Source organism: Cryptotermes secundus, unplaced genomic scaffold (genome assembly GCF_002891405.2).
Source record: "Cryptotermes secundus unplaced genomic scaffold, Csec_1.0 scaffold1044, whole genome shotgun sequence".
Taxonomy (NCBI): Eukaryota; Metazoa; Arthropoda; class Insecta; order Blattodea; family Kalotermitidae; genus Cryptotermes; species Cryptotermes secundus.
This window is the reverse complement of record NW_019738363.1, coordinates 1,819,599-1,836,594: the sequence shown is the minus strand read 5'-3', so window position 1 is coordinate 1,836,594 and position 16,996 is coordinate 1,819,599. Positions and strand designations below refer to the sequence as shown.

Below are 16,996 nucleotides of genomic sequence, written 5' to 3'. Positions count from 1 at the left end.
TTACTGTTTCTACCACCTAAAAACTGAAGTCCTACTAAGTAAAATAGTCACCTTTATAAATAACATGTAGAAATGTCTCCAGTGGGGTACACATGCTTTTCAAAAACATATTTCGCCACTCTGAAGTATTTTTTGGCCATAACATTCATTTAGCGCAGAAATAAATATACTTTTGCCAAGCCCATCACACTACAGCATTAGAACATTGGAAAATGGAGCAGAAGGACATACAGAAACCCTAAGAGTAGAAGGGACAGTGAGTTGAGCATGATAAATGAAACAAGAAGTTATGTCAGTTTTTTATTAATTTCAATATTTTCAATGTTAATTCATCTTTCAACAGAGCGACTGTATATTCCTGTCAATATTCACAACATGTCTTCCATTTTGCTTTATTTACTGCAATGGTCTTCTATGTACATATATTTTCCATTTTCTTTCCTTGAATAATTCTTGACCCACAGAACTGTATGTTCCAGTGCCATGGTAACACAATTCCAAGGGACTATACAGTAAAGAAATTACTTCACCTGTTATGGCAGCATGTTTGTGTGTTAAGTACATTGCTCTATGGCGAATAATTTCGTGGGTATTCTACAGGTGTAAGGGAATTTTGGCATGTCACCTAAAACTAGTGTTTATAAACTGTTTACTTGTTAACTATTTCGGATGAAAATAACAGATATGCATAGTGATGGGACAGCATGCTATTAGAAACACAATTGCAGTCTAAGTTAATATCTCAGTATTTTCTAATGTAAATGAAAACTTTTGGATTTATATTGGCAATGTAACAACAAATAAAATAAAATAAAATAAACGAAAAAACTTTAGAAAATACGGGGAAATAACAATCGTGTTGTTCTAAAATTGTCATATTAAATTCCATCAAGTTTCCTCTAATTGTATTATTATATAAGTTACAACAGCATGCTATAGTTTCCACATGTGATACATCAACAGCAAATACCTATCCACAGAAGTACCATACAAAAATGAAGTGATGTATATAAATACTGTATTAAGTTGAAATAAACTGACCCGCAAAATTTATAAAACAGTGCAGGCCTGCAATTGTATTACTAACAGTAAGTATTCATATTCCTCAGTAACTGTTTGTGTTCACAGCAAGGTTGCTTATAGCAATAACTAACAACAATATATTAACAACAACTGTTTAAAACAAACAGGCCCCTATGATACAGTTTTTTTTTATCTTTAGAATTAACACATTTCTCTTGTGTTTATGATTCTGTCATTCTGCAATATCTGCATCTTGTTTTGGAACCATTCATTTGCCCATTCATCCTAAAGAGACCCTTTCATAGCATTTGTCTAAACTCAGTTACTGAAGGGCTGCAGAAACCAGACATTAGATGATTCAGAAAAATATGAATGCAATGTCGAAGGTAACAGAAAGCTTAACTTAGTTTTGATTTATCACAGTAAAAATTTCTTGTTTTGATGAAAAATATTTAATGCATTTTTTAACAAATTACAGGCTAATTTAAGATTAAAATAAAATTGTTTTACCAGTTTTTCATTTTCAATTTAAAATATTCGAAATCTAATTCAAGAAGTGGAAACTTATTGTCATGTGGGATTTAAAATTATAAATTGTTGTGCAAGGTAGAAAGTTATCTATAGTGTATTTTATTGTACCTCAGATGTTTCCAGAAAGAAGTTTCAGTTGTTTTGGTTTGTTACTAGATGATGAGCAACTGGACTTATATCCAGTCACATCATAATACATTAAAAATCAAATGAAATTCAATGAATAAATGAATGCAATATTACAACTACTCAAAAGAATTTCAATATGAACATTATGTTTCTTTGTCTTTGAAATTAGTTCCTTTTGAAAGTTTCATTTTCCCACATTTATGAATTACATTTTGACACAATATGTACTTAGTTTCTGTTTATGTACATTTAAAACTAGCAACTACATTAATTTCCCTGTCTTGTAATTTTGGCTATGTTAATTAACTTCCATGTACCTATCTACAATTATGTTAAGAATTATACATGTGCAAACTTTATTCGTGCTGAAGTGTCTCCAAACCAATAAAAGCTTGACTTTTGCAGAAGTGAAACTGTTCCATGTTGCTAATTGTTCTTATGACTATTTTTAATTATTCATTAATTTTTGTAATAGTACGATATATAAGTATCCTGCAATTTGTGTGAAGCAAGGGGTGGGCGATATGCTACAAGTAATTAGATGCTGCCAACCTGGAAGTATTGGACTCACCTTCCTCCCTCCCTCCCTCCCATCCTTCCTCATAAAAATCATAAGGTGGAGAGAAGCATCGGTTTATTAATTGGAATGCTAGAGGCAGTTTGTGTCAATTCGTGTCAATGAAGGAAAATAATATAAGCTTCCTTCTAATCTGAAAAGGATGGGAATTCATTCTCATAATTTCACAACTCAGAAGCTTTATCTTTACAATTTGGTAGGAAGAATATGTTCTTATTTTCTTAGAAATGGAAGCATGAGAGATGCCATAATAACCAACTTACGGCCCACATTTAATTTTAACTTAATCACCTTTTATATTTCTTACTACGAATCTTGGGATAAAATTCTGATAGAAAGTTGAAGCCACAATGTAGTAAATATTATACACTTTAGTACATATTTTGTGTTATCAGAAGTTGTGTCAAAGGACATGCCACATGATCTCCAAGGGAGAGAGAGATAGGGAAAGACTTTTGTCTTATATATCTTTAGATAAGGAAAATCACATTAGGTGATTAGGTGATCATATTAACCCATCATAATGGTGTTGTGTTTGAAATGTTTCCTTACATCTGAGTTAGACAGTCAGCCATGACAGGGGCATTTTATAACCTAGTTTTACAGAAATAAACTAAGAAATGAATATACATAATTCTTATCATTAAGCTATTCATCTGTGTCATTCATCATGAAACAATATGTCGTTGTTGGAAATTTCAGTTTAATTAAATAAACACACATCAACACATCTGACTTCTCATTTCTTCTTGTAATACCGATGTCCATAACAGCTCAACAAGAGTCTACAAAAATCTCAATATCAATGTAAATAATTTTGTAACATATCCATTATATTCTGATTTCCAGTGTTTTAAATACAGATCTTGACACCACGGCCTCTTTGAATAATTAAGACACTACATCACTGGTAATAAGATTACCGGAATAAGGTGTGAAATCGCTGTATGAATGGCACTCCCCATTATTTTCTACAAGTGTGTGCTGTATGAAAACATTTACTATAGCTCTTCCTTCATTTAAATAGAAGAATTAACAATTAGGTACCTTAACGTTATCAAGGAGGATGTGATGTCATGCAGTGTTGTCAATACTTCACCAAGAAAACATGTCAATCCTGTACTCACTTTGATTTCTTAGCTAATACAAAGCAGTAACGATTTTAATAATGTATTTACAAATAAATACTGAAAGAGGAAATGGCTACCTTAAATAACAATAACACATGTGTACTTTAGCTGTCCTTACTGAAATACTAACGGTAGTTCAACTCTGTTTAACTTTTGTTTCAAAAATGCTACCTCCTTTTTTCTTTCAATATGAACAGCAGCGCACTTAATTTTGGAATAGAAATTAACAGGTATATACAATTTCTTATGGGAGGTCACTGCATGGAATAATACTAAAAATGAGGATTGGAAATGGCTGATTACATCATGGGGTAGTCTATCACAATGTTACCTTCCTTGGTGGAGTGGTTCAGTCTACAATTTTTGGAACACATGTACGGAATTATTCGTACTATACGAGAATCAGTTTGGATAAGGCTGAATTCAGGGGAAGCACTAAGTGTATTGTAGTTGCTTTAAGACATTATGCTAATTTTAAAAAATGCAAAATTTGTAACCTGAACGAGATAATCAAAAAGCATTAAACATACCACAGGTAATTTTGTACATCAAAATAATTATATTTTCATATAGATTTACATATCAGTGCAATCTTTTCAATGCGAATTAAAATTTCATCACAGGTTACAATAACATATCAGATTTAAGACAATACAGTTCAGGTCTTCCCCACATCGGATTTATCGTTACAAAACACCATGAGCCCGGGTGTACATGGACCACTTATTAAAGTAATATTATCACTTGTTCATATTTTAAAGGACTTGTGACAAATCAATATGTTATGGTCAACAGAATGAGGTTTTCATCACATAAAATGTACATACAATGCACAGAGAGTGAATGGAGAAGTACATGGAGGTAGGCCTAGGCCCACTGGGGCTGTAGTGCCAAGGAAAAAAAAACGCAGAGCGAAAGACCAATTCAGACGTATAGAGAACAATTTAGAGAAAAATATCTCAGGAGATTGCAGTTTGTCACGTATTTACATCTTTATTTATGCACTGTTAATTTTATGATGGTTTCAGTAGTTCAGACCATATGGTTTCTTACAAACGCCTATTATATACTCTTAATGAAATCAATTTGCTTTGTGATGATATCAGAGGCAAATGTAATTGTGGTTTGTTAAGCACAACAATTCACTGAGAGATTGTGTTCATTATTTTGGTACAGTTACACTGACATAATCAGTAAAGCTGACACATACAACTATAAATTGTATTCTTTGAAATATATCAGTTAGTTACTGATTTGTGTAAGCTCTTGACTCATAGATATCAAACATGGTCACTTGACTGAGCATGCACATAAATGTCAGTAGTATTTAGTTCATTGAAATACATTGTCAAATCAGCAGAAAGTGATAATATTACTTAATAATCCATAGGGTGACATTGCCACTCTACAGATTTATGCCTCTACATGGCGAGTTCTACAGATGTACTATCTACAGCAAAAACATAAATCGACAGCATGAAGAAACATTGACTGTTAATACATCAAGAGTGAAAACACTTAAAATAGTTAAACCTAGGGCTATATGTAAATAAATCTAAATGTGCACCTTGTACAATGTTACTATGGTCTAAGAACCATATTTAGGCATAACCTACAATACTTAGAATTTATGATACATGGGTTGGCATTTCAGGTGAGATCTACATTGCAAGGCTTCTGTCTATATGAAATGTGGTGTAATATTTTTCGCTTCTTTTATCAACTAACTTTTGTCGAATATAAATTAGCACATAGACATTTAAAACTATTGTATAGTGTATCAGACACTGCATAGTATATTTTATGTGCACTCATAAAATTTGAAAGTGACGTGCTAAAAGAAAACTATACATAAAGAAATAGAGAAATAATCTGCATGGGAACATTTACATAGTGTCTCTTTGGATATTTGGAATGGTTTGTACTTTCTGAAGAGCCTTGACTTATAAAACATACTACGCAGAATATACTGTAACTATGACATGGAAACATTATGCTGAATAATTACACTTTTTATAGTCATTGTGGTTGGCATGTTAAAAGTTTAACCTTGTTTCAATTAATCAATAAAAGAAATTTTTGCACCAGTCTGCATGTCAGGATAACATACAGATTATACAGAGTTCTGAAATGAGCATTATTTAATGAACTGCAAATGCACTGACAAGCATGTCTTCTTTCTTTGTGGGTTAAGCCTTCACTATGGTTCTTTCAGCTGTAAGTATTACTTATGAACTGCAGACCATTCAAATAATGCATATTGCAAGTTCTTGAACAGAAATTTAGCAAACTACATCCTCCTTTTAATCTTTGGACAGATGAATAAAATCTTGATATAAATCCCACAATATTGTTTCAGTTCTTTCTAAATGGCTATATTTAATAGAACCATTTACAATAGCAACGAATGTTTCCAAAACTTAACTCTTAAGAGTGACAAAAATGAACTACTTGGAATATTCAGTCTCCTCAGAAAAAGTCCAGAAGGCCTCTGCCTTATAAGAAATAAAGCACTAAAACCTGCAATATGCATGAAAACTTCTCAGAAGACACATATATTCTGTAAAATTCATCTAGTGTAAATGTTACACCATAAACTAAACTAAGCAGAGGTTCAAAGATCTTTCATTTAAATCAGAAGCTCAGAATCTCTCTACAAATACTTCACATAATTTGGGCATGTATTTCATTTAAATGCTTTAATCATTTGTTCTGATTAAGACATTAACCCATGTGTTAATATCAAATGGTTTCCAAGAAAACAGGTTACTTTCCAAACTGAAGGGAATTCAGAAAACTAAGTCTTGTAAACAGAAAACACATTATCTCATCTAGGCGTTCATCCATGGTCATATTGATCCACCCAAATTCCAAGCTTTTAATTTACACAGACAAAGTTATCAGAAACACTTCTATATATCATACACTACTAATGACATTTAGTGAAGGTTAAGAGCAATTACAATTAATATAGCATCTGAAAGTGAAGATCACAAGTTTATTTTATTTTGCTGTTGAATCCATTAATATATTACACTTAACTAAAACACTTCTGAATGTTTTCTTAACAAAATATATACTACATATATATATTGAAATATACTAAGCTATGCTAATATTTCAGATACTTGCATTACAGGGTATAACACATTTTGCAAAATGCTTAAGAAAATCATATTACCAAACAACTATGCTGTAATTAAAGGGAGTACCAGTGTGTATTAATTTCATCTCCAAATTCATATTTCTACAGACCAATTAAAAAAATGTAATAAATTATTAGGTACTATTGGTAAGTTTAAAAATTTCTGATAGTTATCAGAATGTTAACTGTAGTTCTTTTTATTAAAATTATGATATATATAGTTTATTGACACATGTAAGCAAGAAGAAGACATATCTTAAAGTCTTTCCATTTTAATTTTCTCATCTCATTTAAAATTTCCCCTCAGTTATCATGCATCCTATATTTTTTCAACCTCTTATCTTTATCAGTAGTTAATATCCACCTTCATTTGTTCAGAATGCATAATCAGTTAACTGTATGACACATGGGAAGACCGATAATGAAAATCAGTTAGCACAAATTTTGTTCAATAGCCCATATTTTCATATGGCTTACATACCTTTTTCACACATAATATACTATATGTATTATTCTGGTCAGGATCACTTTTCATTATGTGATTTAAATTTAACATACCAACATCATAATGGAGAAAAATGGTCTGAGCAAATTGAAGGTGGTGTATAAATAGACCTTAATTAGGTATAAGAGCATTCTGTAATCCTTCAGTAGCATTTTTTGTTAACATTATTCTGCTATCAAGAGGTCAATTTTCTTTTTCCCTAATACTGATTCTACTTGCCTATAAAAGTGAGGGGAAAGTCGAAACAGTATATTTCTGGTAGAGTTTTACTAAAGTATATAGATATTATAGCTGGAACATGGAACTGATAATTTAACTTGTCAACTAATTTACAAATTGGCTGAATAGCTTATAAATTACCACAGCGAATGCTGATTTATAAAATAATAACTGAAAAAACTTTTCACATTAAAATCCTATTAAAGTTTCAGAACAAGAGACAAGCAATATGCAAGTGAGCAAGACCCAATAATAAATATTGTGTGCATTTGTATGCACATGGAAACAAATAAAGTCTCACATAAAAGATATATTACATCAATAGCATCACAATTAGTACATCAGAAACATCTGCTGGCTGTGTCAGGGAGCTGCCGAGCAAGGAAGAAGAGGAAGAATATGCAACAACAAGAAAGGTTAGGTTACAGACAATTTCAAACTCAAAATTCTCCCATTTAGTATGAGAGTTCTGTATACATCAAGTCATATATTACTAGAGTTTCAAAGTGACAATCCAATAGTAATGTTAAAATATGTAAGTCTGATGCAACATACGTATGCATTGAACTTGTTTAGGTGACATAATTTGGCTCATGCTGTAATATTAAATTAGTCACAGAAATGATGAACATATCTAGGAAAACAATATGTGGAAAGGCTCTTCCTAGGTAATTTGGACAAATATATTACAAAAGAAATAGACACAATGAAATTGTCTTATTTGGTAAAATTCTGATCAAATTATGGAGTCATGTGCAGAGAGGGTAGGAAGGGAAATTACAGAGATACATTCATGAAAAGGAATTTGGATGATTCCAACCGGCCATGGCAGGTCAGAGTTCCTTTTCTCTCTAAAATATGGTGGTACTTAGTGGGAATTAATTCTAGGTGCTACAAAGTATTACGTATATTTCACTTACAAAAGTTAATTCTATTCATTCATTTTATAACAAAAACAACTAACTTAACATAATCAACAGGGAATTTTATTTACAAAAGGCTTAATACTGTTCAGCTAACTAACAGAAGGAGCCACCATTTACAGTCTAGCAGAATAAAACTCTTTTAAGGACATGACCATATTACTTTTAACATGTTCTCCCTTGTTACAGTTGTGTGTTTGTTGAAAACGTTATCGTATAAAACTTCCATGCAAATGTTTATAACTGAAGGTACAAAAATGTGATACATAAACTTCCATCCTTTCACACTTTTACACAAAAGATATCATACATATTTTGAAAGTGTAGAGTTGCTATGTCGAGGTGCTGGTGAAGTCTTCTTGTCACATTCTTGTAGCTTTATAAAACCTTACAAAAGAAATTAAAAATTTTAAAATGTTCTCCATTTCTTAACAACAAACCTGTTAAAACATATTTGAGCTTTTATTTAATACTAATATTGTATTATCATCTTTTTTGACCTAAAGTAAGAACATACAAATGTCTTAAGTCATCAAAATTTACAATTCTGTACAAAGAAGTGAAGTTAATATTTTTCTTCTTCATCCTCGTCTTCAGCTCTAACTTACAATTTTACATTATATTAGCATTATTTCTACAAACCACAATAGAAACTTATGCACTGTTGTTTATGTATCTTCCATATTATATATACTTTGATAATGCTACAAAAACTAACAGCTGGCAAGCATGGTTATTTAGTAAATGTAAATGTAAATTATTTACTCTTCAAATTTTAATATTACTTATTATTGTAGTTGGGAACTACTATATATATCGCAGTCTCTTGTTAAATCAAATTAATTCATTTTACAAAAATGATCGTGAACAGGCTTTACATAACTGAGTTTTTCATTTCAACTGTTTATTTGCTGCCATGTTAGCATGTATCATTACATATTGATCCTTCACTATTAACTCACTGGAGAACACATTTACTCTCGATTGTAGACTTGAGCTCGCTCACTTGTGTCTCTATTGAGTTCTTCAATTCTGAAAGAAAGTATTTTTCAGGTTATTGAGGGTATCAGAATGTAAAAGGCTAGTTTGGCGCAAGGCACTGGAGAAGTGTTGCCATATGCTGCTATTCCTGAAATGATAAATTAATTTGTAAGTTGGTTACATCATGGATATAACCTTTATGTAACCTTGTATGAAGAAAATATTTATTAATCTGTTCCAAATCAATGAGCCCAAATTATAAATATATACAAATAATACACAGCAAAAACAAACATGTGATAATGCTGTCCTTCATGCACTGACAAGGACAGCATGCTTAACGCCAGTGATGGTGGTGGTGGTGGTGGTGGTGGTGATGATGATGATGATGATGTGTAAAGTTAATTTTCTTTATAATCACTGTATGGACATGTCCTATATCTCACTTGTATTGTGGATCCATGGAACGAAAAATAAATGAATGAATGAATGAATGTATTTATGTGTTTTGCATTTTGTTATGTATATCAACTAGTATATATTTTTAATCCAGCTATCACAATAAATTCACTTATAAATAAACAACTGCTGGCACAAGTATATCAATGAAATCAGTGTCTTACTTATTAATAATAAACACTAACGTACAGTGACATGTATTCTAACATTTGAAACGTCTGATGATGGTCACCGCATGATCAAAATATGTAGCATGTAATAATAAAAAATAAAAACCGATTTCACCCATAAAGTCATGTCTTCTGTTTTTTACTTATAAGAGAATTGGGTGTGACAGATAGATTAAAAATACATAAAGATAATTTTGTTAGAATGTGGCAGCAGAGTATTAATTTCTAGAATGAATACAAATGAGAAGGTATTAGGAAAAATTCAATTGTTCATAATGCAGCTGCACAGTGATGAACAACATGTGTAAGCCTGTAAACCTTGGGACCACATTTTTTTTAAGAATATGTAAATAAGAGAGACTTTTACACAATTCTCCTAAAGCTTGATACAGGACAATATTGTAACATTATGACTGAAGAGAAGAGAAGGAGATTGGTGTGAGATGGTTGCCAGCAAGTGAGGAATGGGAATCCACCAGCCTGTGAGGACATGAACCCAGGAACAGAAAAATGTTCACTGTTGGAACATGTTACCAGGCAGCATAGTGCAGACCATGACTGGGAACACTCGTCTGTGTGTGATAGTGATTTGTGAAGTGTAGTCATGAAAGTCGGGAGTCTTGAGAAGGCAAAGTTGAGATATGCAACAGCCAGTGAGGACATGAAGGTGTGGAACATGTAAACAGAGGGAGCTACATTATTGAAAGCCATTACCAGATAATTGGCGAGGACACAGCAGACTGAGAAGACTCAGTGTGTGCTGTAGGTTTTGTTAAGTGTGTAGACCCATGAAACTACTGCTTATATCTCAGGAGAAAGACCTCTTTATTTTAAATAAATTTTACTAATTAATGATTGTAATTTTTATTACTACAAACATATTTAGAATATGAACATTCCAAGAATTTAGAATTGCTAATTAGAATACAGATGATCAATTTTTATCAATGGATGTTATAAACTCTCATTTATGACAATTATTTGAAATTACAGAACTTGAACCAACAATAAAGAATGAAGAATTCAACATTAGAGCAGTGGAACACTTTGGGGAAAAATAGTGTTAACGTTTTCATAAAATTATAAATTTTTGATGCGGCTTTTGATTACAACAAAGTATGTGATGTAAGAAGTAAGGCATAGTGCTTAAAATAAACTGTAAACTTCCAGTTCTGTTTCTTAAATTATTTTGTTCCTTGCAACCAGTCACATATTCTGCAGACAAATTCTTCTTATTATTGCTAAATGTGCTGTGGTGATTTGTGAAGTATGGAGATCAGTGGCAGTGCTTTAATTACTTGTAGTTTCACGTGGTGTCCATAAGTGGTCAATAAATCCATTCACCAATCCAAAACTCCATCTATAGGCACCCCTAGTATATCAAAACATTTAGTATTTTCACAGATCTACTTGTAGTATATTTTGGTTTAACTGAAATTTAAAGAAGGCTTTCTCACTGTTAGTGCTTGCACTTTGTATATAATGCGTAATTTTGGCTTTCAGGGTTTAACCACATTGTGTTTTAGTTGTTCTACTGTTTTGGTATGCATTGCAGTTATTTACATGATGAATGAAACTGAAGGTGTTGAAATGAATGTAAGGGAGCATGTTTGAAGTGTGGTGCTATTCAATAGGAAGAAAACCGTGGCTCAAGACATAAGTGTCACAATGGGAGTAAGGGTGGGGAGTGGACTGTGGTGCTTTCTACAGCCTCGTGCATACTTCAACTGTAGGGCCCATATATTGGTCTGCACCCTCCAACTATCCCATTTACACTGAACATGGAGACTGCAGTGTAGCCTCAAACACAGGAACAGCTTCAAAACACAACACTGCTACTCCACAAAAGCTGAAATTACACATTAAATGAAGGCATGGTTACATCTTTGGCAGATGGACTATAAGAGGATGTGATAATTACAATTGGCCTTATGCCATAAAATGGTCCTTACTGATTTCTAATTAGGTAACATTAAGCTTGCATTAACCTTTATTGCTGGAACAAGATCCAAACAGGGCAGCCAATGGAGTTATCTTAGCTATAGGGCAAAGTGTTAGTGTTTTCTGTACTACTTTGTCTTCTGTCCATAGTGGCTCAAATTCAAGCTTATTCAGTTGTTAGTAATTTGAAACTATATGCAGTTACATATCAACTAAGAAGCAAAGCTAAGGTTAGTGTAAGGCAGTTGGCTGATACATTGCAGTCCTCTCCTGGATTCCAATATCATTACAGCTGTAAGTACAATAAAATAAATGTGACTACAGTAATATGATATTACATATTTTCCTGAGTACAATGTGCATATTTTTCCACCAAATATTTCGTGAAAACAATATTTTTGTAAAAGTTCAATTATGCTAAATAATAATTCCATGAAACAGAGATCTTCTTGAGAAATTAACAGTTGCTCATCTATCCGAAGAGTTCCCCATCTTTTCTGGAAATTGAAGTTCTTTACCACATTGATATTTTGAGCCAGATTAATCCAGTCCACATTCTGTTTTAAGAACTGTTTTAATATTAGCTTCCCATCTATGCCTAGGTTTAATAATAATGTTAGGTAGTTTATTAGAAGCTCCACAGAAAATGTTGTTCTTTTAAATTACTTTTCTTCTATACTGTGAACATTATAATTGCATGTGTAGTATGGATGTCATTTTCATTTGACTTAAAAATGGACTTTTTTTATCTATATGTCAACAAGTATCAACAAAATGAGCAAAATTTCAAGATTCATACAACAGTTGTGTAACACATCCATAGTTATGCTGAAATATTGTGGGGAAATCTATAAAAGTTAAGTTTTTAACTCAGGATTTACATGGCTGGCTACCCAAGAAGATTTTAGCATATCAGTCCCCATGAAAGTGTATAATCTTACATGTCCACGGTTGTTTACTCTATTTATAAAATATTTATACAAGCCATTTGCAAACTTTTCTCTTCCTTCAATATAATCTTTGAAAATTGGAGTGCATATTATATTCAAGAAAACAGTATTATTCACATGAGAAACCTATAGCTGACTGCAACGCTGTACTCACATAGATCATATCTATTTTGTTCTAGCACTGTTATATTCATAGCTTATTTGACATGTTAGCAATAGCAAAGCGACAATGACATGATTATATCGTGAGAACAATGACAAATGACTTGCATTGGCTCCTGTCTGAGCCAATTCAAGGTTTGCTTTTACAATCAGATCCTTAGTGTTTCTCGCAGCATGGAATATATGGCTTTTTGGCAATAATATAACATAACACAGCAGAAATGCTGGATATTTTTTATAAAGCTGTCTTGTACATAGAATTTAAAGGATTAATTGAAAGAACATCAACAAATATTTGTGGTTTTTCAAACTGCACAACAGTTGAAGGAATAGATAAGAACAAGCAATTCTCTTCTCTGCATGTCTGATCCTTAATAGCTGATTATAAATATATGTAGGGTAATGAATTTTCACTTGTCCAGCCGTGTAACTGAATGAAAATACTGTGTCATAATCTAAACAAGGTATGATTGATGTTATAAATGCATTAAGACTATGATATGATATGATATGATATGAAACATGTTCAAATGTAAAAACCAATGGGGCCATGCCATAGCTCAGGTGGTTAGTTGGCAGTTTCCTTCTTGGGTTAGGTCATGTGGGACTTGTGGTGGACAGTGCAGCACTAGGTTGTCTCTTCTGTGAGGACTTGTTTCCCCTGGCAATTCTGATTTTGTAAACTGTGCCACATTATTCATTATCATCCTATGATCAACACTATACAGAGTAAATTGTGATAGCATAATTAAATAACTAACTACAAAATTGCAGACTGGGGGTTTGGGCAGCTTTGGTATGTTTCATCATTTTTATAAATAAGTTACATATGTTTCTGGCAGTATTTAAAATGTTTACATTTTCGATGACGTATGAAAGAATTAATGTTTTAGTAAATATTCCATTTTTTTCTTAGCCAAAACATGAACGAAAAAAGTCCAGCTTTGACAGCATAATCCTGAGGCTGGGTTTCAAAGGATCTGACAGTTATGGCACCACTATCATTGTTGCAGACGATACAGTCAAGGCAAGGCGTGACGTCATCAGGAGTAGTGCAGCAGCAATGCAACAAACCAGATTCCTCATTTCACCTTCCACTGTTGTAAATGAAACAGGGATATATTAGTAATTTATTAATGTTTTGTAATACTGATATGTGATATGCTTCAATTTAAAGTGCGCAACAAGAATAAAAATTATGAACAATGTGAATCCCGCTCAGTGATTTATTTCTTTATTTCTTAAAACAATTTATATTTAATATATAATTTATTTTATATGGCCTTAATTGAAAATGCAGCTTGTGGTCTACAAGGAAAATCCTTGTGCGAACATTACGGTTTCAAGTGTAATTACAACACTGGTTAAACCTGAAAAATTCTGTATATTGTACACTAGCTACATACAGCACATATTCTGTAGAAGAGCGGTTTTCAATCCTTCATTTAATGTGACCTTTCTTGAACAAATATAAATTTCCAACCCCACTATGACCAGACGGATTATATCACCCACTTTGATTATTCTTTTTGAACTTCTGAATGAGAATGCCTACTCATTTCCAAAGAAAAGAAAACATTTCTTTTTCTTTACAGTAGGAGTAAGAAAAACATAATTTTCTTTACTTATTTGTAATGGAATAAGATTCATGCAAGACTCCATAAGTTTCTCTTAGTATCCGAAGAGGGAATCAGCTGTCGATGTGACATATGTTTTGTCTAATGGATTATTGATGAGATCTTATTGCTTGAAGACAAAATTCCAAACTAAAAGTGAATGACTGGAATGATTTTGGTAAACTTTACTTAGTAAAAAAACAGTCCAACAAACTATGGTTGCATGGTTTGTACACCTTTATATTTGGGAAGTCACAGATTCAAAACCTGACCAAGAGACAAACTCATTTAACTGAAAATTTTCATGGGTTTCCAGAGTCCTCCATAATGCTGCCTCAAAACTAGGTTAAGACCACTTCCTTTCAAATCCCTCCAATTCATTATTCAATAATCATCCTACAATCAATTTTATAGAAACCTTAGCAATTAAGAACACCATTACATAAGTAAAGTAAATAAATATATACATCATAAATAGTACAGCTAATAACCTAGGCATCAGTAATGATCTTCTTACTGTACTATTAAAGATTTTCAATTAAACTCTTAACACAGACTCCTGCTTCAAAGAATTTTTCTTAACATTCTATTACAAATTGTGCAGTATATGTTCTTATAATAGGTATCATACTGAAAGTTTAAATCTTGAATAAGACAGTCAACAATGCTGAGATGAGGTTATGTTCCAGTTTGTTTCATTGTCTGCTTATAGGCTATGGCTTCTCAGTTTCACTGGAATGGGGAAAAATAAACCTTAGGCAGGAGAACTCTTCTGTTGACATGCTATGACATACCAAAGTAGTGGAACTGAATCCCTTTCGCAAAGCTGATAGCCACTCTGCCCCCTCCAAAGAAAATCAGAGACTAGATCCTGAAAGTTCATCCTTCCAATGAAGCATATCATGAACCAGATGAACAGAATTCACGTGTTCACATACTGTTTGTTTAGAAGCCACTTTAACTTTATTCTCAAATCAATGCCTACATCTCTCAATTGGTCCCTTTCCATTTGGTTTCGAAACTAAAATTTTGTATGCATTTCTTGCTTTCCCCATGGTGCTACATGTTCTGCCAATCTCATCTTCCTTCATTTGACATCCATAATACCAGGTGAAAAGTTGCAATTATGCCGCCTTCTAGAACTCCTCGTTATTTCCCTCTTTTAGGGACAAATGCTCTCTGTACTACCATGGTCTCAGTCATCTTCTATAGGTTATGTTCTTCCCTTAGTGGGCGACAGAAAGAATTAAAAACTGAATTCATTGAGATATTTCCAGATAGAGCGCAAAAGTGTTAAACTCTATAGAAGCTCTCCTTGCGGTGTGATTGAATATAAGGCGCAGTAAAGTTTCTGGAACAAGTAAAACTGCATGTCGTATTTGAGCCAATACAGTTGGTAGGAAACTATGGAAGCATAGCCCCGTGCGCCCAATCCCGGACGAATCGCCTGATGCAGGGTGGGATGAGGTATTGTGCGGGGTGCGTCCTGAACCTTTCTTACTCGTAAACTCGTCCTCTTCTTCTGCTTCCGCCTCTCGCGCCAACTCTTCAGGAGTCTTCTTCTTCCGCATCAGAGGATTCGGCTCCTCCTGAGGCATCTGTTCCTGCACCTCTTCTTTCTTCTTTATATTGTACTGCGAACACAAGATGTCGTGTCAGTCGCTCTGCTTCTTCTTCCGGAACAATAGACAACATGTACAACATATCTTTTGCATGACGCGCACAGCAGTGCAGTTGATGGAGGCACTACGCTACGAGCAGGAAGGTCGCGGCTTCGATTCTCGATAAGGTCATTGGATTTTTCAATTTACCTGATCCTTCCAGCCGCACCATGGCCCCGGGGTCGACTCAGCCTCTAATAAAAGTGAGTACCATTAAACTTGCTAGGGGGTAAAGGGCGGCCGGCCAGTGCGTAAAGCTGACAACCTTACCGCTATCTGCAGGCCGACTGTCTAGCGAAAATGTGGGAGCCTCGACGTCTCCACGGCCTGTTACAGGGATAGCTTTACCTTTGTGTTTTACACAACTAACAAACAACGAGATCCTGGGGGCAAAGTCAGGAAGTACAGCTACTTAATCTGGCGTGGAAATGACAACAGCCAATTCAAGAAACCGTGTCATGGAGACACAACCAACGAAAGCTGTGTGGAAGAAATGTCACTATGTAATTTAATTGGCCGAATCACAGTGATGAACCACTCAGTGTGCCGTGCAAGGAATGACATAATCTGATTTAAGAAACCGGGCCACTGTGATGTGATCGTGGAATGAGCTCTGAACGAAAGCCTCAACGCCAAAATTTTGTTACAGCTAGTTTCAGTATTCACAGACTGTGTGTGCTTTCAGTATCTTACCTCTGACGTGCATCATGTCTAACATCAAAGAGTAACTGAATGAATCAACAAATCAATTCACAAATCAATCACACATGTTTTCTTTACAATAGGTCTTAACGTATTTAATGATATTCTAAACTCACAGGAGAAATTATGAAAGGTATAATTTTAAGTTGGAAATATTAAGGAGTTCTAGGTA

The 16,996-nt window shown here is 33.5% G+C and overlaps 1 protein-coding gene across 5 annotated transcripts in view; it reads right to left on the bottom strand.

The window, feature by feature from the left end:
- Window positions 1-287: 287 nt before the first annotated feature.
- LOC111870974 (complexin) overlaps window positions 288-16,996 on the bottom strand; it is a 765,449-nt gene continuing 748,740 nt past the window's right edge. For 4 of the 5 annotated variants that reach the window (XM_023863668.2, XM_023863666.2, XM_023863667.2 and 1 more), the window contains 2 exons: window positions 15,954-16,095; window positions 288-9,214 (listed from right to left, as the gene is read on the bottom strand). In XM_023863668.2, the coding sequence (XP_023719436.1) occupies window positions 9,141-9,214; window positions 15,954-16,095 (216 nt within the window). In that variant the 3' untranslated portion in view covers window positions 288-9,140. The remainder of the gene's footprint in view (window positions 9,215-15,953; window positions 16,096-16,996) is intronic. The other variant, XM_023863670.2, reaches the window with a different exon arrangement.